Here is a 23,730-nt window from a genome sequence, read left to right as displayed (position 1 = left end):
GTCTATACCCTTCATTTGGATCTTGAAGAAAGAGGAGGACGCCTGATGAGGAGTGACAGAATGATAGAGGGAGTGTCAAAGAAAAGGTAGAAGGAGTCACAAACCTACATTAAACAGGTGATAAACAGGTGTGGTGATGGCGGCATGGCTCGGCCGGTTGTCGTTGGGCGACGCCTGGTACAACATGTACTCCCGCCTGCTGCGAACCAAACCCCTGGGCTCCATGGCTCACGGCTCCAACGACCTCACCGAGCTCGGGGAGGGGTCGGCGGTCGGGCTCGCCAAGATCCTGACCACCGTGGACCTGGTGTCGCTCGGGGTGGGCAGCTGCGTCGGCACCGGGATGTACGTGGTCGCAGGGCTGGTGGCCAAAGCGATGGCTGGGCCTGGGGTCATCCTGTCTTTCATTATTGCAGCGGTGGCATCCATACTGTCAGGTGAGGCAACACGAGGTGACACAACAGAACATTGTTCAACTTAAAACCAAACTCAACAATGTGTTAGTCCGTCTCTCAATACTGTCTGACGTCTTATCTCTCAGCTCCAAGCCCATTGGTTCCTACACTCTTAGAAATGAAGGCGCCAACTAGAAACATATAGGGTTCTTTGGCTTGTCCTCAAAGGGGAACCCTTTTTGGTTCCTGATAGAGCCTTTTAAAGGTTCTGCTTGGAACCCTTTTGGAGGGTTATACCTAGAACCATCTATAAAAAATTCCACCCAGAAACACCCCCCCTCCCCCCTTGAACCCTTTCATTTTCCAAGGATTTTGTCTAGAACCCACCTAGAGTCTCTACCAATAACAGTTTTATATTCCAATGCTCAGGAATCTCTTAGTTTATCAAACGAACAGGAGAAAATAGAGCATGTGTTGCGGACTATTTTCAGCAGCGGATTAATCCACATTTGGTCCTCTAGTGAGTATTTCTGGCAGCAGGACGGTTTATGTAGGATTGAGAGAGGAAACATGTCACCATACTCTAATCTTACAAAATGCCTATTGTCTTATTGAACTCATTACATTTGTGTATTTTTGTCTTCAGGTGTGTGCTACGCAGAGTTTGGTGTCCGGGTCCCGAAGACGACCGGCTCGGCCTACACCTACAGCTACGTGACAGTCGGGGAGTTTGTGGCGTTTTTCATTGGTTGGAACCTGATCCTGGAATATCTGATTGGCACAGCGGCGGGGGCGTCGGCTCTCAGTAGCATGTTTGACTCTCTGGCCAATCACAGCATCAGTAACTACATGATAACACATCTGGGCACGCTCAGAGGACTCGGTCAGTACGATCAGTCGGTGTAACGTTTTTGATCAAGAGCAAATTAAAAGTCTGTTAACTAATCGACACCAGAGTATTGGTCGACTCAGGATTTCTTTGATCAAGGACAGCCATAAAGATATTTCAATTCATCCTGAGGGGAACATGAATGTCTGAAACAAATTTCATGGCAATCCAGTCATAGTTTTTAAGGTATTTTGCTTAAAACATCAAATGTAACCCTCATAGTGGCGCTAGAGGAAAGGTGAGAAGGTCACCAAAATGATCATGATTCATCCTCTGGGGAACATGAATGAACACAAATTTCATTGAGATATTTCAGTCTGGACTAGAAGTGATGAACTGACTAACTGGCCAAAATATCTCAGTTTCAACAGGTAGGAACCCCTTCCTGTGTCTCCTCCTCATGACGATGAAATATTTTCACCATAAATGCTGCTGTGCTTCTGTCGGTCTCAGGTAAAGGTGAGGACACGTACCCGGACCTGCTGGCGCTGTTTATCGCCCTGCTGGTCACAGTGATCGTTGCTCTCGGTGTGCGTAACACAGTGGGCTTCAACAATGTCCTCAACGTGGTGAACCTGGTGGTCTGGGTCTTCATGATCATCGCCGGACTCTTCTTCCTCTCCACCAGCAACTGGGAGAGCGGCAAGTTCCTGCCATTTGGCTGGTCAGGGGTGAGATGTTCAACCACTTTGTCATTTTTTTTGTCACTTGTTCAAACTGGAGTGGAAAAGCAAAAAAAAAGTGATCTCTTGTTGCTGATCAGGTGATGCAAGGGGCGGCGACCTGCTTCTACGCCTTCATCGGCTTCGACATCATCGCGACGACGGGAGAGGAGGCGAAAAACCCAAACACCTCCATCCCGTACGCCATCACCGCCTCGCTGGTCACCTGCCTCACGGCCTACGTGTCGGTCAGTGTCGTGCACGCATGTAACATGAACAAAACAAAATTTGTGAAACAAATTTGGGTTATTTCCCCTTCGGGAGTAATTTTGGAGCGTGGAGACATAATATCCAAATATGGGCAAAGAAGATGGACGCCTGTGTTGAACTGGACAGCAGGTGATTGGCTGGTAAACCTGTCAATCAAGAAAATCACAGCTTCAAACATCCACAGTTTTATATGACAATGATAATAATCTTTATTTATAGAGCACTTTTGAAAACCCATGTGACAAAGTGTCTCACACAAGGCAGCAAATTAAATTAATCTAATTATAAAAGCATCAGATTTTCGAATAAAACCAATTCTAGTCATATAATAAAAAAGACAATTCAAGCTAAATTTGATGTAATCACTGATATCATCAATAAAAACATGTCTGCATTTGCTTTTAAGGGACTTTCACATCGGCTACAACATTCAGATCTGATCCATTTTGACCTAGAAAGACGTAAAATGAATGAGTGGCCGTCCTCTGTACAGGTGAGCGTGATCCTGACTCTCATGGTCCCCTACGACCTGATCGATGGCTCGGCTCCCCTGATGGAGATGTTTGCGTTGCACGGCTTCCTGTGGGGTAAATACATCGTGGCTGTGGGCTCCATAGCCGGACTCACCGTGTCTCTGCTGGGCTCTTTGTTCCCCATGCCCAGAGTCATCTACGCCATGTCCCGCGACGGCCTGCTGTTCGGGTGAGGAAGCACGAAAAAGGTGTGACGAGGATTCTCCAGTTCCCGACTAACTCTGCGATTAAATGTGTGTGTGTGCAGGTTCCTGTCTCACGTGTCGGCGATCACGCACACTCCCGCGGTGGCGTGTGTGGTGTCGGGGTGCTTGGCGGCGCTCCTGGCTCTGCTGGTGAGCCTCAGGGACCTGATCGAGATGATGTCCATCGGCACGCTGCTGGCCTACACTCTGGTGAGCGTGTGCGTGCTCTTGCTGCGCTACCAGCCCGATGAACAGAGCGACGGGCACCAGTTCGACCCCGGGGAGGACGCGGTCGGCGCGGATGTCGGGGCCGCCCAAACCAAAGACGACCAAGTGCTGATCGGAGGCTCGGACGGCGATGGATTAGCGTCCTACCACGCTGGCGGGACCGAAGGAGAGGGGGACGACTCCGATTTCCACACAGGCCAAGCCTCCCTGCTGAAAAGGTTCCTGGGAGGTCATTACTACACCTTGCGGCTGCGGCTGGCGATGCCCGACGCGTCGGCCCGACCCACGCCTATCACCGGCCGCACAGTGACCCGATGCACCCTCCTCTTCTTCCTCACGTCCTTCCTCCTCTGGTCCACTGTTATATTCGGCGTCGAGCAGGGAACCGGCGTTGGGGCGGTGTTTTCCGGCCTCATGGCCACACTGATGGCGGGTTCCTTGGCGAAGCTTTTGATCACGATCATACAGCAGCCGGAGAGCGGGAGGAGGCTGCCTTACATGGCGCCCTGCGTGCCCTTCGTCCCTGCGGCGGCCATATTGGTCAACAGCTACCTCATGCTGAAACTGTCTCCACTTACCTGGGCCAGGTTCACCGTCTGGTGCTTCATAGGTGAGATGAAACACTCTTGATTATGGATTCCAAATGCAGTAGTAACAAGCTGTCTTCATGTAGAATACACATGTTCTGCTATTTGCTATATTGGACTGTGCCTTCAGTTTAGGAATATGCTATTGTAAGTCCAATTAGTGAGTCCAGTAAGACCTCAGGGTCCCCCCAGTCCGCTGAAATCCACACTGCATTACATTTGTGACAGATGTGCTTCTCATGGTGTCAACGGTCAGAAATGACGTAACAGCTGAAGCTTTTGGCATATTTTGGCATCTGGTAGCACAATGTTGAGATAAATGTAAACTACATATAGAAAGTAGACGGTTGGACAGTTTCTCTTCCTGACTGTCTTGATGTTTTGGGTTTAACCGTCGCCGTCTGTCCGCCCTCAGGTTTGTTGATCTACGCTTGTTACGGAGTGTGGCACAGCACACTGGAGCTGAACGCCCGGGAGCAGCAGGCGCACGCCAGCTCCTACCAGCGCTACGACGACCACCTGGACGACGACGGCGACGTCTTCCCCACCGACGACAACCTCCAACCCGAGGAGCGGGACGAGAAGCCCTACCAGGGCTGGTCCGCCCCAGAGGAGAGGGGATACCACCAGCACCAGCAGCAGGAGAACAAATATGAAGATGGGGAGCAGTACGAGCATAATGGCGACCAGTATGGATATCAGTCTGGACCGGGAAGCCAGTCTGCCAGCAAGTCCAGAGGAAGGACCAATCACGGGTTTGATGTGGAGGAAGAAGAGGAAAACTGAACAGAGGACACTTCCTCTGAAAAGATTTTAAAAATGATGACTTAAAAAAAGTGCCGCCGACCTGAGACACTAAATCAAATAATCACAGGTCACAAGGTTTTATTTTAATACTCACCAAAGAACCCTTCGTCTTTGTCTGCTCGGTGTGGTTTGGATATCAGAGGAGGAGGTAGGGGGAGAGGACACGATGGACGCCTCCCATCACAGCACCCTGAATGTCCACCGACATCCTGGTTCCATAGACTGTATATAAGAAGTGGACGTAGTCATCGTGACGTCACCCTTTGCCGTTTTGAAGCAATTTCGCCATTGCCATCTTGGATTACGGCCGTCACCATGTTGTTGTTTTTTTGCAACCAATGAACAGAAGTTACCATATTTGGAATGCGGAGGAGTGACGTAAAGACGCCGTATACGTCTCCGGTAGAGACCTGTCAATCACAGTAAACCCCGCCCTACTGACCATCAGGGGGCGACTTCTCTGGTTGTATAGAAGTCTATGAGAAAATGACTCTACTTCTCTCTTGATTTATTACCTCAGTAAACATTGTAAACATGAGTTTATGGTCTCAATCTCTAGTTTCAAGTCTTCTTCAATACAGCATGATGTTCATTTAGTACATTATGGTCCATTTAGAGTCAAACAGACCATAAAGCAGGGGATGCTTTAGGGCGGGGCTACACGGTGATTGACAGGTCTCTCTACCAGACACGTATATGGTGTCTCTACGTCACTCCTCCTCAGTCCAAGTAACGTCCTGTTCACTGGTTGCGGAAAAAAACAAGATGGCGACAGCCAAAATGGCAATCTTAAGGCTTCAAAACGTCAGTTCACAAACCAACGAGTGACGTCACGACGACTACGTCTTATAAGATCACTTCTTATATTCAATCTATGGTGGCGACGCTTTTCTAGCAACTCTGCCTCACGTATCCTGCGTCTGTTTTAAACGTGTTGGTTGTGTACTTAAAGTCAGGTATTGATCATGCTTGGTGGTTATAAAGGACGTTTATCTCCAGTGTGCACTGGAGCAAAGAAAATCTGGATTGAACTCTGTATTTTTACTCAACCCAGATACTCAACGTTAGAGGACTTGGGACGGGATGAGAAAAACATTATTGGGAAGTCCTTATTTTTAACCAAAATAATAATAACAGTCACTTAATACAAAAGCTGTGGCTTCGATGGAAATCCGTTTCATCCCTCGTAGCTCTTTTTCTTCGCTCACATTCGATATTTTTATGACCCAAATGTAGAAACAAAGGTCTGGCTTTGTGAAGCTACTTATGTCAGCAGAAAGGCTTTTACAATCAATACCAGAAGGCAGGGTTTCTCTCATTGGTTGAGTCAAACCTCAGGGGGGGCGGAGCCAGAGACTCATCAGCAGCCTTGAAAAGGCAAAGGTGGACATTGTCCACTCTGTTCATTGTTAGTTACCCAGAAAAAAAACCCCACTGAGTTTGATCTCAGCCAATCAGACGACTTGTCGGCCAGAATTAAAATGTTGTTTTTTGTTAAAACTCAAATGTCAATCTCAAGAAGAAACTTGAAGAACATGGCGTCTTTCTGTTACTTTTGTGTTTGATTTGACTTGTTTGAGTGAATGGTGTTTACCGTGAAAGAGTGTTTACTCTATTTAGCGTCTGCAGCAGCAGCACTTTGTGTTAACGTGTGTAAATGAGAATCGGGCATTGCAGGAATAAATGTCTCATTTTGAGTGAAACTCTGAGACTCTTAATTACTTAAAGACCTTTATTATTTTTCTTGATACATATATTGATTATGCTGTGAATATGAAGAAGCTAAATGTGTTGTTGGTACATGAATCTATCTAAGATATCTACTAGCTTCTTGAATTGTCTGTACTTCAGGTAATATTTGGAATTCATGCTATTAAAAGTAAAATAATACAACAGGAGCTTTTAAACAAATACAAGCAACAGTTTGCTATTTTCAAATGATGTAAAATCTGAAAAAAGAAGACACAAAATTGGCCGATGACATTATTTAACTCAGCAAAATGTAAAAAGAGAAAAATGCACAGACTTTTATTATGATAAGTTTAGCAGCTTCACACTCGCTCGCTCTTGGCGTGGTTGGCGGGGGGGTCCAGCGGCGTGGCCGTGCCCTCCTGCCTGGAGTAGTAGAAGCTGCTGTCCCTGCTCGGGGTCCCGGGGTCGGTGCCGCGGCAGAACAGGATCAGGGTGCCGCCCAGGAGGCAGAGGGCAGAGCCGACCCAGCCGGCGTACAGAGAGAAGCCGAACGACATCAGGCCCTCCTCCTGGTGAACGCCGACGGGGAACCAGACGGTCGATATGATGCCGCACAGAGCTGGAGGACACGAGAAGACACGGAGACGTCATTTTATGAAGACATTCATTGATAATGTATCTGTCTGGATGTCCCGACCCTGAGGCTGTCACAGGAAGTGCTCGTCTCATCCAACAGGAAGGAGGACGGTCTGGCAGATGAAGCCGGTCAGGATGAGGCCTGGTTTGACAGACCCGGACCCTCCTTCCACCCGTCCTCCCTCCTGCAACAGCTGGGAGAGACCAGAGTCCTGTACCTCCCAAAACTAGTCTGCAACTAAAACTACTGTTCTCTGAAACTACTGTCCTTTAAAAGGGAAAATACTGTCCTCTAAAACCAAAACTACTGCCCATTAAATGTAAAACAACTGTCCTCTGAAACTAAAAATACTGTCTTATAAAACTGTCAGTAGGCATGTGTGTGTGTTTGGAGGTCTATCCTCACCCATGAGGATGTAGAGGATGCCTCCCACCAGGGCGCGACGCTGCTTGATGGCGAAGTTGTCGGTCTGCAGCTTGACGCAGGGCATCGACATCAGAACCAGCAGCATCGCGGGCAGACCGAGCAGACAAGCGCAGATCATCAGGGCACGACACGTCTGGACGTACGCTGAGAGGAAGAGAGCGAGACGGAGAGAGAGAGAGAGAGAGAGAGAGAGAGAGAGAGAGAGAGACTCATGAGTCGCTTTTTAAACAATACTGCAATTTAAATACGGGATATAATGAGAATACATCCATCCATCAATCCATCCATCCCCCTTGTATCCATCCATCCATCCATCTACACTTCCATCATCCATTCATCCATCCATCCATCCCCCCTTGCATCCATCCATCCATTTACACTTCCATCCTTCCATCATTCATTCATCCATCCATCCATCCATCCTTTTATCCATCTATCCATCTTCATCTATCCATTCGTCCTTCCATCCATCCATAGTTTCATCCATCCATCCGTCCCCCATGCATCCATCCATCCTTCCTTCCATCCATCCGTCCCCCATGCATCCATCCATCCATCATTTTATTCATCCATCCTTCCTTCCATCCATCCATAGTTTCATCCATCCTTCCTTCCATCCACCCATCGTTCCCCCCCTCTCACCTGGCAGGGAGAGGATCTGGGTGCGCGCCACGCAGTGATAAAGCGCGGGAGAGATGACGCACTTTACCCAGAGTCCCTGCGAGCCCAGCTCGTCCATGCGGATGCAGGTCACCACCGCGTAGTCGCAGGACCGGACCCAGTCGTTAGTGGCCGTGGCGACGATGATGCCGACCCAGCCCGCACAGCTCGCCGCGATGCCCGTCATCTGCCTGCACATGTGCGCCATGGAGCCGCCGCCGTGCGTTTTTACGCGCTCAACTCCGACGAAAAGAAATCTTAAAAATGTGGATTTAAAAAAAAAACTAATTGCAGTGTTTGATTTTTTTTCTTTGTTTCGCTGCAGTTGTATGAATTTAAAGCCTTGTTTATTCTTCCAGATACTCAAAAACTCCGTAAAAAAGGATCAAACTCGCAGAAGTTATATTTGAATCCTTCTCTGCTTTTTTAAAATCTTTTCTTCATAAAAGATAAATAGTTGAACTGCACTGCTCCAATTAAGATAATTGTCCAAATGTGAATAAAACAAGTGTTTCAGATGAGAATCCTTTCAAAAACAGTTTAATTAAAAAGTAATCCTGCTGTGTGCCGTTAACGCGCCTCGGGCTGATCCGCAGAACAAATGCCTAGAATAAGATTTACTATCGGGTGTGGTGAAAAACATACCGTTCAGTCCAAACTACGAGCCAATCAGAGCGCATGTGAGATATTAACCTAAACCAGATATGGAGAGACTCGAGACAGAAATACAAAAGCCTGTATCCATCAGAAAAGCAGGAGATACGGACCGACCTGGAATATTTCGCTTAAATTTGAGCTTTTAGATCTCCGGAAGGAACTTTGTGACATGAATTCAAATCAGGTTATTTAATAAAACACAGATTTTTGTTCTTGTATCACTCACCTGCCTCACTGCTGCCCTCTGCTGTTGATTCATCCGTTAAAAAACAACTCATTTTTTACTTCAGACAATGAGATAAAACAACCACTTTGATTAATTATTCATTTATTAAATAATTTCAAGCATGATACCATAAAAATGTGACGATTAAAGACACCAGTCTCTACCCTGATAGTGACCTTTTTTAAAATCCACAGACATGTTGTCCAGAATATAGTGATATAAAACATTAAACTTTCATTAATCACTTACAAAGTCTACGTATTATTAATATTATTATTTTTACACACACGGGTTATGTTAGCTACTGGATAGATTTGTCATTGACGTCACGTTCTAAAAAAACTAAATAGACAAATTTTATATATTAAATGTTCAAAATCCTTCATGAAATAGCTCAAATGTACACTCTCCAGCAGCATGAAAAATGTACAGAAAGTTACAAAAACCCCCCCGCCCCCCCGGTCTCCTGCTACAGTCAAAGCGCCCAAAACGGATGAACTTTCTTCTGGACTCTGGTGTCTTCGTGCGTCTGTTCCCGTCCTAAGGCCACAGCTCGATTTATAATCTCATAAATTACCGTGAATCTCTTTTTGTGACTTTGTTCTGTCATCCTTGGTGTCAGCTTTTGTCTCTCTCTTCTCTCTTTCTCAGTTTTCTCGCCCCGACTGTCTCTTCTGTTATTTCTCTGTATCAGTTTGTTTTCTCTCTCTCCCTCGCTCTCACTGGTTTTTCAGTGCGTTGATGTGAGCACAGATCTTGAGAGCCGGTCCTAGTTTGATATTCATGCTGGTCATCAGGTGGTCCTCGGTCAGCAGCAGCAGAGCCTGACCGTCGATCTCCTGCAGCCGAAAAGCCTCGGCCACGTCGCTGCAGCCTGAAACACACAAAGGATGAAGATGAGTTCTCTAACGCACATTTATTCATTTTACCCCTCAAATTAACTTTTCATTGATCCAATTTATGTGACACATTTAAGCTCCCAGTGATCAAACAAGCTGAGCGTCACTATGATCAGTGAGTTTTTGTCCCAACATTTTGAATACCTTACTTTAAGGAAACATGTTTTCTTGCAACTTCAATCTTTTCTATTTAACAAATTAAAAGTTCTCAGATTTATATTAATGTCTAAACACAAGAACTCTTTGTAAATAAAACAGATAAAAGAGTAAACACGACTCTGAACTACTCTACTTTACTCTGTTGGTACATGTGATGATGTTTCCTGTCAAAGACCTGCTGCATTACACAGCAATGGATTGTGGGAAAAGTTGTAGGGGCCCACAGAGCATGCTCAGTTGAGTCCCTCTGTGGTTTTGTCATTCATCTACTTTACACGTCATTCTAAACTTTATTAAAAAGGAGTCAGAGCTTTACAATAATCATGAGGTGTGAGTGTAATAATTGTTATTAAACTAAAATCTTCACAATAAAATCATCTTATCTTCTGAAGTGAACTTCAGATATTTACAGAGTTTCGTTTTTCTTCCAGATGTTTCCCAGCGACACGCTGACAGTTGTGTGATTTACAGTTTGCACGTTACCTCAGCCTGCGGTTAAGTTTCAGCGCTTTGCTAAATACTTAATTGTCATCTGCTGCCGGTTAACACGCTCGAGCGTTTGTGTAAATGAGGCGTTTTACTGATTAAATGATGAAGCTCACCTGGCAGCGTGTGAATGAAGGCGGTGACGTCCTCCACGCTCCACTGGGAGGGGGCGGGTTTAAAGGTGCTCGAGGGGGTCGAGGTGGTCAACGCCGGAGCCGACGCCCTCCTCGCTCTCCGCGCCGCCCGACGCTCCATCCTGGCCGACATGGCAACAGCAGGATCCTCATCCTCCTCCTCCTCCTCCGCTCCTCCCTCCATGTCCTCCTCCTCTTCATCTTCATCATCCTCATCGTCGTCGTCTGCCGCCGCTGCCTTCTCCTTCCCCTCCTTATCTCGCCGACCGGCGCTCCAGAGATCACGAGTCTGCAGAGAGGTGAGTTATTTTAATACCTGAAGATCCTTAAATGTTTAATTAGTCTAAATAAATGTGGTGGAAATGCAACAATGTATTTTTTATTTTATTCACTTATTTTATTGTTTTTGAGTAGGAGCATTTTACTCTGTTTTATTGTTATTATATTTATCTATTTTATTACATTTTATTATTTAATTTTCTCGCATGAGATTATCTCAATTTGTTAAATAAAAATTATTTTACTCCTATTTTATTTTTTGGCTTTATCTGTTGTCTATGAAGCACTTTGAACTGCGCTGACCTGTATGAAAGTAAATGATGTAAAGATACTAGTAAAAGTAAAAAATCCTATATCATCAGCTAAAAATACTTATGAGTATGTGTTGTTGCTCTCTGCGCTCAGCCTGTTGAAACTACATGAAAATGGCGGTGATGCTTCAGGACGGCCCTCCAAACTCCACATCCCATAATTCTCAGGTGCTCGTTAACACCTGTGTGAGAGGACTGAGAGTCGTCGGTGTATTTTGGATCAATTTGGAGTGAGCAAACAGGTGGACGACAGAGAAGTAGATTAAACTGAAGGAGTTCAAAGGCAACTTTTCATCAACAGGTGAGTGTCTAAATATCAGGTGAGGTGTTCAATGTGTAAGGTGTTCATTGTATTTCTCTTTCTGGGAAGAAAAGTTAAACGAGTGGGTTTATTCTTTTACGGTATCACTGTTTTAAACTGGTGGTGAGTTCAGTGTCCCTACCAGTCGCAGGAGAAGAGGCTTGCCAGGAACAGACTCCGCCCTGTTCAGGACTGGGCGGGGCCTCTCGGACCGACTACCTGCACTCAGCGCCCGCAGACGCTTTGTCAGACGAACGTTAAACCTGAGAAGAAAAGAAAATGGTGATGCCTCCTTCGTTCTGCTGCTTTAAACTCACACTCGTATCTGCATTCAACACCTGTGCGTCTCTCTTCACACCACATCCTGAACACACCGCCGCCTCTCAAAAAAAACCCAAAAAAAAACCAGACATTGTTGGCTGCTGTCTGTGATCCAGCCAATGACATCGGGTCTCACCCGCGTGCACAGGAAGTGGAGCAGAAGCGCTTGGACCGCATGAAGTTGTGGGCGTGGCCTCTCTTCCCGCAGAACTGGCAGTGCAGCACCGTCCTGTCCCTGTGAGTCGACCCTGTGTGTGAGAATCAAACCTGGTCAACTGTGTTTGATTCAGAACCCTTTTTTAGAATACTTCACTACTTTTTTAAAAGCCATTCTTTTTATTGAAGTACTTCTGGATGCAACAGACACACGTGTGCAATTGTTCCTCACTGCAAATAACCTTTATTTTCTTTATTTATTCAAATAATTGTTTGTTAATTGTCAGAAAATAGTGAAAACTGTCTTCAGATTGCTTGTGTTGTCCGACCAACAATCCGAAACCACCAAAAATACAAGTTCAGAAATAGAAAAACAATGAAAAGCAACAATTTTGAGAAGCTGCAACCGGAGAATATTATTATTTTTTTGCTTGAAAATCATTTAATTGCTTCGGAGATGATAAAAACTTTTAAGGCAAAAAAAAGCAGCAAATCAGATGTTGAAGGAAGTCAATGTGTGATGTCACAGTGTCCTGAAGTACACCTGTACATCACCGCTGCAAGTTGAGACATTAAACCACCAGAGGTCAGCAAAGACAAGATTTCCATCTCTTCATAAACTTTTTCTATCAATTAAATTAGTTGATTAATCCCAAAAATATTAGACGGATGCATTTTTTTAAACTATTCTTTGTGTCACCTTTAATTTCTCAGTGACTGTTTGTTGTCGCGTGACTTTAAAACCTCTAAAACAGGAGAGTCTTACTGTCGGCGAGGTCGTCCGTGTCTCCGGCTGCCTCGGCCTCCGACTCGCTGGAGCGCACCGCTTGTTTCGTCGTGTCCGTCGTGTCCGTCGTGTCCGTCACAGGCAACGCCGCGCTGCCATTGGTCCCGTTCACTTCCTCTGGTTTGCTCACCTGCTTTTGAACCAGCAGGGACGAGCGGTTCACCTGCACGACGAAAAGAAAGGCAGTTAAACGCACTGCGAGTTTGCATTTCACTGTGTATTATTCTGAAAATGGACCACTCTGCATAATGACTTTTAGTACTTTTAGGTATATTTTCATGCTAATACTTTTGTACTAAAGTAAAATTTTGAGTTTGCAGTTTACAGGTGCTTCAAACTTAAAAAAAAAAGACTTACTACAATCCATAAAAATGTTTTGTGTCTGTATTTTGGCTTTTCACTAAATACTGAATTTCTGTAGCATTTAGCGACACAGACATGCTACATGTAGCATTTAGTGACACAGACATGCTACATGTAGCATTGAGCAAAATGTGTCGCTTCTTCAAATATTAATGCAAATCTGGCAAAAATAGACAAACAGATAAATATCTTTATGTCCACTGCAACTGGTAAAATAAAAATTGAATACATTTTCTGCATATTGTCAATAATACATCATTAATCATGATATCATTTCTGTAGTTCGATGTGAAACTAACGGTGTGTGTTCGTACAGGAAATGGTTGCAGCCCCTCCTGGATGACAAATCCCTCCACCAGGTGAGTCAGAACCTGCCGGCCCTCAGGCCACGCCCTCGGCTCCCAGGGGCCGGCCGGCGATTGGTCGAAGCTCTCGGGCTCGTCTCCCGATTGCCCGAGAGTTTCCGTCTCCGTTTCGGCCGGCCGCCGAGACTCTCCGACCGCTCCGTCGACCGTCTCCGCGTCGCATTGCTGCGATAGGCTGAGGTCGGTCGGGAGGGCGGTCTGAGCGGGGAGGAGGGGGGGAGGGTGTTCTGACGAGGGGGTGACGAAGGGTGAGGAGGGGGGAGACTGGGAGGAGAGGCTGGACAGCGCTGTGAGGAGCAAAGACGGGGATCAGAGTCAATAAATACATAGTAAATATATAGTTTTCCTAAACCTAACTAAGTATTTCACCATCTTTTCTGAAACATAACTATTTTAACCGTTGTACGAGGATATGTTGGTGTACGTGGGTAAAACGTGCCCTCTGAGGTACCTGACTGGTTGTCGGACTGCGTTGACATGTTCTCACAGAAGTCCTCCTGGGGGACCGACTGCAGGTCCCGATGAGACTCTGGTAGTCTCTGACTTTGGACGGAGACCTCCGGTACAGGAGCTGGTACTGGTACTGGGACTGTTTGGACTGGAACAGGAATGAGACCCAGGATGGGTTTCGGTTCCACGCTGGAGTCTTCAACTGGCGTCGGGATAGGATCCGGGTCCTGGCACTGATGGAGAATCTGACTGGTCCGGTTCTCAGACTGGTCCATGGCGGTCTCTCCTTCCTCTTCCTCCTCCATCTTTTTCACCTCGCCTCTCTCTCCGTCCCTCCGGCCTTCCTCCGTCACCTCCATTTGCTCTTCCTCTCCGGCCGTTTCAACTTCCTGTTCCTTCCGACCGACGAGGCTTCCTTCCTGCCTTTGGTCGTCTCTCTCCCCCCTCAGGTCTTTGCCAACACTCGCTTCACCTCTGACTCCCTGTCTCACCCCTCGTCCTCTCTCTCCCTGCTCCTCGCCGTCCTTCCCCTCTCCTCTCTGGCTCACAGTTTGTGTCAGAGGACCGGGATGACTCGGAGGGGAGGCCGGACTCAGGAGGGACGGAGGCGAGGTGTTTTTTGGCAACGACGGGTTAAGAGGAAGAGGAAGCACGTCGCCGCTCAACGTCCTCTTTGATTGTCCGGACGGCTCGGGCGGCTCTGCGACGGGGGGTGCCGACTGCACCGTGTGGGCGTAGGTGCATTGGCGTCCTGAAGAGAGGGCGATGATCTGCAGCTGCCTCGCTGCGGACGGCGAGCGCTCAAAGTGGGACGAAGCAGACATGGGGTTGGTTACAGATAGCGGGCCGCGCTGGGATTGGCCCGCCCCCCCGAGCATCGTTTGGGTCAACGGGCAGCTCTTCAGTCCGGCCAGCGGCCTGCTGACGGGCGAGGCCTGACAGGCAGGGGGGGCGGCGGCGATCGGCTGCAGCGGCGAGGTTTGACGCGGCGACGCCGCTCTGTGACTGTTCGGAGAATGAAGTCTGGGTCTCAGAGGGACGGCTCGGACCGGAGAGTAAAGAGCTGCAAGATAAAAGAGAAGGGAAGAAAGATGAAATCAAATTGCAGATGAAAGTTCTAGTTGATTTTAGAATTTCAAAATAAATACTCTGAAGAGTAAAGAGATCAAATCTCTGCTCCGGGTCACCTGAGGCTTCACTGACGGCTCGCTTACTGAAACTCTGATCCTCTGAATGTTCGTTTCACACCGGCTGCTTCCATCTTTTCGCCTAAACGTTCGTCTTTATGTGGTTTTCTTGTTGTTTAAACAAGTGAGAAAGTAAAACAGGAGCAACTAGTACCGTGTTAACCCCCCCAGGCCTGAACTTTAAGAGTATGTTCTAACATGTTTGACTGAGGAAAGAAAAGCGCTGCAGGATATCTGCAGGTTTCTCTTTTAGAAGCACCCGACCGGCCACATTTACTCGTCACGAGTTGCATTTCTAAACAGGTTGTGAGCAGTAATTTTTGTATATTTGGAGGAGCATGAAGAGGGAAAATTCTCCCGATATTTTACTAGAAATAAAACAACGATGAGGGAAAAAAAGTCTAAAAAAATAAGCTATTTTATTTTGCAGAAATACAATTTTTCTCATTCTGTTAAACATCGTTTAGATTAATCTTGAACCGCTCGCCTAAAGGTTTAGGACCTTATTCGTCCTTATTTAATAACGGCAAAAAAAATTACCAGCAGAAAATACTTGGATTAATGGTCAGATAATATAATTAACTAATAATTTTAATAATTAAGCATTTTTTCTTTTGGTCATTTTATGAATGAAAGAGTTCATCGATGAATCCAAAAGTAATTAGAAATGACTTGCAGCCGTTGTGCTGAACAAACGCTACATTTTCTGCTTGTTTTTGAGATAATTGCTGCACAAACTAACAAACCAATCAGATCGCTGCACAACACGAATGCCCAGGTGGTTACCTGCATCTATAGAGGACGAGAGGATCCGGTTACATCATCTCACTTTCTGCTTTTTAAAAATGAAGCTCATGCATGGCAGGATTATCTCGTGGTTCCTGAATACAAGAGTTTGATCTCCGCTGTGGGAAGAAGGGAAATGTCTCCCTTCTTTTTAATGGGGCCATGTCGGGTGAAATAATGATTTAATTATTATTATCTATAATTATCAGTAATGAAACAAATAATAATAATAAGCTGATTAACAGTCACTATGAAACAGGAAGTGTCTGAGATCTTCCTCCTCTCTCCCACCCAGTGGGAGTCATCCTCCCCGGGGGGGGGACCTACTTGGAGGCGGGACGGAGAGGTGGCGGCCGGGCACGTTGGGGCTCTCCGTGGCGCAGGGCTGTGGTCGTGGGCGGAGAGGCGGGAAGAGGGGGGCGTGAGGGTGAGAGAGGGGAGGCGGGGCTGAGCAAGGAGGCTTGAGGCGAAGTGAAGGAGGGATGGTGAGGGCCCCGGGGGGGGGAGGCCTCAGGGTGAGACTCTGGAGCTGGAGGGGGGAGACAGAGAGAAACATCAGTTAGATCCCTAAACACCTTTTTACTTCCAGGCATTATGTCCGTTACCTCTAAGAGTCGGCATGTCGTTATCTGACGACATCAGTCTGTGGAAGTCGGTCCTGGATGCTACTTTAGCTTCACAGCTCAGTCCCTCCTTTTTATTTGGGGAAATGTTTATACTAGTTGGCACAAAGACTGGAAACGGCAGGAAACGGCTCGCCTGGCTCGGAAATGTTGGTTGGCAGGTTTTGTTGTGATGTGAAAGAGCCAGGCTAGCTGTTTCCCTCTGTTTCCAGTCGTTGTGCTAAGCTACGCTAACCGGCTGCCAGCTGTAGCTTCATATTTAACACACAGATGTGAGAGTGGAATGAATCTTCTCATCAACTCTAATCCAGAAAGCAAAGAAGACAACTGTTTTTTGAAAAGTGGAACATTTTGGGACAGTTTTAAGCAAAACTTCCATTGTTTAAATAAAAAAACTAAGGATTTTTAATGACGAATGTCATCACTGTAAACTGCACATCTTTTCCTGCCAGAATAGAAAGCTTGACAGTCATGCAACAGTAAATAAAAGGGGCGGGGCTTAGCGAACAGAAAATCACACATGCACAAAAGGTTGAATTTGCCCGACTGCTCACCTTAGCAGAGGCAGAGTTAGAGGAAAGATGAGAGGAGGAGGAAGAGGAGGAAAGGGAAGGTCGCATAGCAGACGTGAGAATCAGCTGCAGGAGGAAAAAGAAGAGGAAATAAAAAGAGGAGAGCAGGAATTAAAGCACAGAGTCTAATCATACTCAAGTCATGAGGAGGAGTGTTTGTGAGGAGTTACATCCTCTACACTGAATAATATCTCAGACTGGGTCCAAGTTACTGTCACTGTAAAAACAAAACAAATGTTTTCAACCACTTGAGATATGAGACATGGCTCCTACTGAGGACTTACATCTCTAAAAACAGCTCCCAAATATATACTTTTATTTGTATTAAGTCTCCTAAAACAGTTGGTCACTGTAGTTTTTAATCAATCAAAAAGGAGGAAATGGTGCATTTGTTGTCGGCGGATTAATCCACATTTGGTTCTCTGGGTCCCGCAAGATTTATCTCATGATAAGTGTGTGTGTGTGTGTGTGTGTGTGTGTGTAACTATGTTTACTGTTTACCATCTGAGCCCTAAGCAGAACCTGGTCTTGGCCAGACCCTTTGAGACCTTTCCCCAGGAGCAATGTCTGCTGGGATACCCTCTGCCTCACAGGGGAGGGGCTCTGATTGGCTCGCACAAGACCAGGTGTGCCCACGGGATGAGCCTGTGATACCTGGAACAAAAAAGAAAGAGGGAGGGGGAGCTTTTAGAGACATTTCCATAGAAAAGCAAGACTGTTAATGTTGTAAAACTGATGTTTTAAAGGCACATGACACCCGATGCTCTGTCATAAAAAATTTGGTGAGCAAAGTTAATGCTGCCGTTGCCTGCGACATATCTAAGATCGCATCTATGCAAAGCGAGCATTATATTTACATAGCACATGCTCCTTACGAGCAGGATACAAACACCGCTGAGTACAAACTGCCATCAGGCTACAACACATCGCACAATACATGTTTCATTCATCCTTCTTACCTTCATCAGGGATTTTTATACCTCACCATAAATACTAGACTTAAAAACTACATTTACTTAATAATGAACACAACTACAAAGCATACAATATTACAACTTTTTAAATCACTCTTGAACAAAATAATCTTTCGCCAACAACCATCCATTTGTAGAAAAGGTTGAAAAACCGTAAACTCATATCTTCCCCTCTGTAAATATTTGATAATTGTTTTCCATATTTTGCTCTTCTTGGAAAATTACAGTGTTTGAAGCAGAGTGACAAAGTTAAAGTCCCTACAACAACCTGTAAAAACCTCAATGTGTGTTATCTTTACTTTGTTAAAGTACAGAATAAAATGAATGAGATATAACGTGTTCATTAGGGAGTTTTAGAGGGACTGCATGGAGGGTTTTCTTTCAATAGAGGCATGCTAGCTGTTTCCCTCTGTTTCCAGTCAGTATGCTAAGCTACGCTAATTGTATTTCACTTCAAACTGTTCCCTTTAAATTGAGACGTGGTTCTGTTTGATCAGGTGTGTTACCTGTCTGCCAGGTGGACTGGCTGGCGTGTGAAAGGGCGTGATTGGTGTGGAGGTCGTCGTGGGTACGGGCCTTGTGTTCCCATTGGTCAGGCTGGTGGAGGTCTTGGTTGACGTGGCGGTGCTGCTGTGCGTTGCAGAAGAGAGGAGAGGCGAGGTGGTGCTGGACGCAACAGGAGAGGAAGGAGGGAGAAGAGGAGAGGGGGAGGTTTGTTTGGGGGGAGATGTTTTGGGGGCGCCCGACGGGGAGGGAAGGATCGGGCGAGAGTACGTGCGGAGGGCGGGGGTGGCGGTGGAGGTGAGTTTAGGGGGAGCTGGGATGAGGATGTGGGGAGATGGAGCGCCCACCGCCGTCGTCGTCGCCACTTTGGGGACGTGGGTTGCGGAGACGGAGGGAGCAGGGGTGAGAGGGGGAGGAGGCGAGGAGGTTGTGGGCGTCAGTGTGGGTGTGGGAGAGTCCAACAGCATGGGGTTGGGGGTGAGTCGAGGAGGGTTGGGGGTTGTTGGGGTGGAGGAGTCCGCCGCGGTCCGAGGGCTGGTTCCATTGGTGGCCTCGCCATGTTCTGATTGGCTCTGACGAACCAGCTCCCTGTCCATCCTGCTGCACTTTAACGCTCTGCAACACACAGACGGATAAGAAACACATCTAATCATTTCATCTCCATGGACAAGTCTTCATATGTGTTAAAGTGGCCGTCGTCAATATTATTCACAATAACATTAAATATATTTTATTGTAAAAGTCACGTTTTACGTGCCGTTTGTCAGAATTCAAATCCAGAATGAATGTTTTGTGGAGATTTTAGCCTCGTCTCTACTTTCAGATTATGTGGATCATTCGTTGCAACATTTCACCTTATTCTCATATATTACTGCTTGAAAGATCGTTTGTACTAATGCACACTGCTGTGATTTAAAGGCTAATTTTATCCAATTTTTGCTCTCCAAATATCTAACGATTCACATATTTAGATCCAGTGAGCTCAGTTTTTGGAAGGTTCGGTGTCTCTGGTAGTTTAATCTGCAGCTTCTCTCGTCTTTACGGAGCTTCATGGTGAATTTCAGCTCATCGTTTATCCAAAACTTTACTGATCACTCTGAGAAAATGCGTGGCAATATTGTATAGATCATTCATAAAATAAACAATTATTATTCAAATTAAAAACTAAACATTTTGGTAACGATTGCTTTTTTTGTGTTTTTTTGAGTGAGACTTCTCACTTAGATTAAACAGATGTTGACAAACTGCATAATTTGCAATTAGAAAGATGGGAATAAATCACAATATCACGCAAAATGCTTGAAACGCAGTAAGATAGTTCAAAAGTATTGTGATAAAATCATATCACGATTACTACTACTCAACCTCCTTTCTCTCTCTTATTTCTTTGAGGCTGATTCCAGAACTTGTACACAAGTATTTCTCTCTTTTGTCACTTGTCAGAAAACAAGCATGAGCTTGTGTTGTTTTGAAGCGCACCCCGGCCTTCATGACGTGCTTGAAGGGAAATAAACCAGTCTGGTAACTCGCCCACAGAGAGGTGCGAGCTCAGTAAATGAAAACACTAACCCACTGTTCCCATCACCACCTGGCCGTCTGTCATTTCACCAATAATTTACTTGAAAGTTTCCCGAGAGAACTAATCAAAATCACAGAGAAGATGAAAGACAAAGAGACGGTTTAGTTGATTGTGTTGAGTTATAAACAGCTGCTGAACTCCTACATTTAAATAAAACATTTAGTGATCTAATGGAGACATTTCCTGGTCGGAGACTTTCCAAAATCCCGGCTGCAGCCCATAAAACTTTACTTTATATGAAATGTTATCAGTCTTTATAATTGATGAGACAAACCAGACATCCTCAGATGAAACTTAAACAAATAGTATCCCTAAATGTTGGATCACACCCGAGGATAAAACCCACGCTCAGAACATTAAACCAATATTAGTTTTTTTGTCCGACAGTGATGTAATGAATGTGTTGAAATAATCCCTCCAGTTGATCACAGCTGTGTCTGAAGTTTGAAATGTTGAGCGAGTCCTTCACTGACACACCAGTGTTTGGTCAGAGCCATGGCAGCAGTTCACCTGACGAAAGATCATCCCTCAGGGACTTGAGGTGTGAGTGCGGTGCCCGACGTGTTGCCTGCAGAACCTCAGGGATCAGTGGGGCCACTTTAATAGTCTTTTAATGCAGCGGTGGAATATAACTAAGTGAACCGCTGAAGGATGAAGTGTTGAGAAAATCCTCCTACTTCTTCAGCTAAATAAACTCTTTAAAAAGCCTCTTGGATCAGCTGGAAAATATATCGTCACAAAGCTGACAGGCTCTTTTTCTTTTCAGAGATACGTGGTTCTCAAGGGAACATGTGATCTTATAGAATATGATGCATTGATGTAGAATAAACTAGACAACAGGATATAAAGGAGTTAACACGTAACATACACATTAATGCAGCAGTAATAATAATCCAGAAACATAACCGTCAGACCGTGCAAATTCTCTAGTTTTGTTTGACTGAAAAACAAAACAAAACGAAAACAAAGAAATTCAGTTTACTATCAATAGAACGTGCAGAAAATCCTCACACGTGACGAGGTGGAACCGTGAATTTGTGCTTAAAGAAATGAACTAAATAGTACAAAATCGTTGCCAAATGATCTCTGTCAGTCACCTAATCGCTTCATCTCAGCTGTAGCATCAATGTCTATAGAACTCATACATAGGACGTTTTGGGGTCCCAGTGTGGCTCCAGGAGCCCCTACCAGACTTAATGAGCACGTCCACAGTTAGACCGCCAACATGTGGAACGTGTGCAAAATGTTATCTAGTTTTATAAAAGGGGACTCAGTCTGCACCCTGAACTCATCACGCAAGCAGGTGCCACTCCGCTCCACAGCAGCGGGGCAGATGCTGACATCTGGCCCGCTGAGCGTCACTTTAATTCCCGCAGACGACGGCGGAGACGACGTGGATGACACGAACGAGTCACATTACGCTGTCGGGTTGACAGCTAGGCCACAGATCATGCATGTGACTATCAAGAAAAAAAGATGGAGACAGGCCTTCACAGTGGAGAAGTCTCACGATAATAACATTTTATTTTGGGGGGTGAATTGTCATGTCCACGTTCTGCGTAGAAAGGCGCTCCGGTCACTTACCCCTCCTCTTGAAATCGGCGTCGTCCTGCAGGTTATTCCCGGTGTCGTCCATCCGAAAGTGAACGCATGTTTATAAAGTCTGTTGCTGCTATCTGATGAGCGGGTCTGAGCTGCTTTTTCTTTTTTTGCAGCAGGGTCGACAGGCTGAAATGGGGCGTGTATGAAGCCCCACTTCCTCGTCTGACAGCGCAGGAGCTTTGCTGCGAAGTGCGCGTCACCCTCCCCCCAGACGATAATACCACCAGCCTCACCTCTGATTATCTGCCTTCAGCTCCTGCACAAATGCCACAAAAAAACACGCAAAGTTGCAGCAGTGTGTAAAACGGGCCCGTGTGTTTGTGTCGCACTTTGATTCGGGTTTCATCACATCCAGAGCAGTCCGTAAATCCAGCATCCAAGATGCGGGGGTGCCCCCCCAACCCACCACCGTCCACACCTGTCGGGGGTCTGTGGTGGGAATCAGCCCGGCTCGGGGGGCCACCGTGTTGCGGGTTGCGAGGGGCCTGGTTTAGTCCGCTGGTGGAGAAACGCAATGGAAGGCAGGTTTTAAGCAGCGCGACGGAGGCGAGACAGCACCACTCAGAGCTCAGGAGGACCGCATAGAACAACCAGAGGGTTTCATTAATGCACAGCGGTGGAACATCCTTTTATTTAAGTGGAAATACTTCATTACCCTGCATGCAACATTATGCACGAGTAAAAGTACTCACTTATTATTATAAAAGATCAGTTCTCTTCCTGCAGAATGGCCCCTTTCACAGTGTTTATTACATTATTAAATTATTATAAGGGGTGCATTCGACTTTATCTACTTTTCTGTAGTATTATGAATAATTAAGCACCATATATCATATTTACAGATCGATATGAAATATTAATCTTAAAGTAATTAGCTGTCAAATAAATATAGTGGCATAAAAATCACAATACTTCTGTCATAAATGTAGTGGAATGCAAGTATAAAATACCTCATGCTACTGAATTTGAGTACATGTATTACTTTGTTTCCACCAACACTTAAATGTTGTAGTTGGCCTTATGTACTGTTAGATTAATCTATAAAAAAGTATTTTCTTCTCAAATAAAGTGTTAAGTAGCAAAACATTTAAGTAATCAAGCAAATGGCAAAGTACTTTAAATTAAATAAAAAATACTTCTACCACTGATTGATTGTGCTTACGTTAAATACCACAATCTCTCATTAAAATATATACTTTATATTTATTATCATATTTTGTATTACTATAATAATCCTAAAATATTAGTTGAGGGACTATAGTTGATTTGAAAGCTTAAATCTCTTCTTTAGTTTAATTAAATCTTTTTTATTTTCTTTTTTAAATGGTTTTATTCACTTTTAGTACTTTGTAAGTACTAAAAGTATATATATTATATTTTTAATAAAACAGTTTTTAAATAATAGTTTTTTATTTCTTTGTGTTTATTATTAAAACAAAACATATAAATATATATGTATTCATATATTCTGTATTGTAGCCAATAATCTGACAGTATGTGGTCATGTGACCTGTGTAGAGTCGCGTGTCACTAATCGGATGAGTCTCTGTGATTGGACGAACAGCAGACTGGACTCACACACCTACTGACAACAAATACTGCGTCACTGACGTTAATCTGCGGCTGCGTCAAACTCAATCACACTACCGGAAACCAGGTGGCCCTGCCTTCAAAATAAAATGAAGAATTGCAACTCGCGTTTTCAGGTAAAAGCTGAGTGTCTGCAGATTTGAGGGAATAGTTTCCTGTTGGAAATAGTCTAAATAAGTGATGTAGTTTATTAAAGCATTAAACATCCTACTGCACCATTATGGTTGCAACTAACAATTGTGTTCATTATAAATGAATTGAATAATTATTTTCTTTCATAATCATGTGGTCTGTACAATGTCACAATACTCAAAAAGCTTGTCAAAAATTCTAATTATTCAGTTTACTATCATAGAAGAATATGAATACATCCAGAAAATATCCAGTATTATTTCCTTTAAAACTATTTAGTTGTCCAAATTGTTGCAGAATTATATTATTTTAATGC

General features: G+C 45.1%; 3 protein-coding genes across 4 annotated transcripts; 1 reads left to right on the top strand and 2 right to left on the bottom strand.

Moving 5' to 3' along the window:
• The first annotated feature begins 136 nt into the window (after nucleotides 1–136).
• Nucleotides 137–4,535, top strand: LOC116385114 (probable cationic amino acid transporter). The gene is made up of 7 exons (XM_031850316.1): nucleotides 137–437; nucleotides 1,042–1,278; nucleotides 1,738–1,955; nucleotides 2,048–2,194; nucleotides 2,710–2,918; nucleotides 2,997–3,772; nucleotides 4,165–4,535. The coding sequence occupies exons 1-7, from the start codon at nucleotides 137–139 to the stop codon at nucleotides 4,533–4,535; spliced, it is 2,259 nt and encodes a 752-aa protein (XP_031706176.1).
• A 2,072-nt stretch (nucleotides 4,536–6,607) lies between these two features.
• LOC116385273 (claudin-11-like) lies at nucleotides 6,608–8,179 on the bottom strand. The gene is made up of 3 exons (XM_031850590.1): nucleotides 7,954–8,179; nucleotides 7,291–7,455; nucleotides 6,608–6,867 (listed from the first exon to the last, which is right to left on the bottom strand). The coding sequence occupies exons 1-3, from the start codon at nucleotides 8,177–8,179 to the stop codon at nucleotides 6,608–6,610; spliced, it is 651 nt and encodes a 216-aa protein (XP_031706450.1).
• A 760-nt stretch (nucleotides 8,180–8,939) lies between these two features.
• On the bottom strand, nucleotides 8,940–22,248 carry LOC116385165 (polyhomeotic homolog 3). 2 transcript variants are annotated; one of them, XM_031850390.1, is made up of 12 exons: nucleotides 21,675–22,248; nucleotides 18,514–19,126; nucleotides 17,535–17,687; nucleotides 17,016–17,099; nucleotides 16,166–16,367; nucleotides 13,867–14,928; nucleotides 13,365–13,702; nucleotides 12,667–12,850; nucleotides 11,881–11,992; nucleotides 11,566–11,686; nucleotides 10,515–10,821; nucleotides 8,940–9,728 (listed from the first exon to the last, which is right to left on the bottom strand). In XM_031850390.1, the coding sequence occupies exons 2-12, from the start codon at nucleotides 19,105–19,107 to the stop codon at nucleotides 9,574–9,576; spliced, it is 3,312 nt and encodes a 1,103-aa protein (XP_031706250.1). In that variant the 5' UTR covers nucleotides 19,108–19,126; nucleotides 21,675–22,248; the 3' UTR covers nucleotides 8,940–9,573. The 2 variants fall into 2 exon arrangements, with proteins under 2 accessions (XP_031706250.1, XP_031706251.1); XM_031850391.1 differs by lacking the exon at nucleotides 17,016–17,099.
• Nucleotides 22,249–23,730: the final 1,482 nt, after the last annotated feature.

The sequence above is a fragment of the Anarrhichthys ocellatus genome, unplaced genomic scaffold (assembly GCF_004355925.1).
Source record: "Anarrhichthys ocellatus isolate YVR2014 unplaced genomic scaffold, GSC_Weel_1.0 scaffold10, whole genome shotgun sequence".
NCBI classification, from domain to species: domain Eukaryota; kingdom Metazoa; phylum Chordata; class Actinopteri; order Perciformes; family Anarhichadidae; genus Anarrhichthys; species Anarrhichthys ocellatus.
The sequence above is the reverse complement of the archived record's forward strand: the minus strand, read 5'-3'. Positions and strand labels throughout refer to the sequence as shown.

Excerpts from the sequence above, each read along its gene's own strand:
- LOC116385114 (XM_031850316.1), top strand. The coding sequence starts at position 137 with ATGGCGGCATGGCTCGGCCGGTTGTCGTTGGGCGACGCCTGGTACAAC. Across the intron at positions 438-1,041 it reads GGTGGCATCCATACTGTCAG|GTGTGTGCTACGCAGAGTTT; the intron begins GTGAGGCAACAC and ends TTTTGTCTTCAG. Across the intron at positions 1,279-1,737 it reads GGGCACGCTCAGAGGACTCG|GTAAAGGTGAGGACACGTAC; the intron begins GTCAGTACGATC and ends TGTCGGTCTCAG.
- LOC116385273 (XM_031850590.1), bottom strand. The coding sequence starts at position 8,179 with ATGGCGCACATGTGCAGGCAGATGACGGGCATCGCGGCGAGCTGTGCG. Across the intron at positions 7,456-7,953 it reads CCAGATCCTCTCCCTGCCAG|CGTACGTCCAGACGTGTCGT; the intron begins GTGAGAGGGGGG and ends TCTTCCTCTCAG. Across the intron at positions 6,868-7,290 it reads CATCCTCTACATCCTCATGG|CTCTGTGCGGCATCATATCG; the intron begins GTGAGGATAGAC and ends CGTGTCCTCCAG.
- LOC116385165 (XM_031850390.1), bottom strand. The coding sequence starts at position 19,107 with ATGGACAGGGAGCTGGTTCGTCAGAGCCAATCAGAACATGGCGAGGCC. Across the intron at positions 16,368-17,015 it reads CTAACTCTGCCTCTGCTAAG|CTCCAGAGTCTCACCCTGAG; the intron begins GTGAGCAGTCGG and ends TCCCCCCTCCAG. Across the intron at positions 13,703-13,866 it reads GCAGTCCGACAACCAGTCAG|CGCTGTCCAGCCTCTCCTCC; the intron begins GTACCTCAGAGG and ends TGCTCCTCACAG.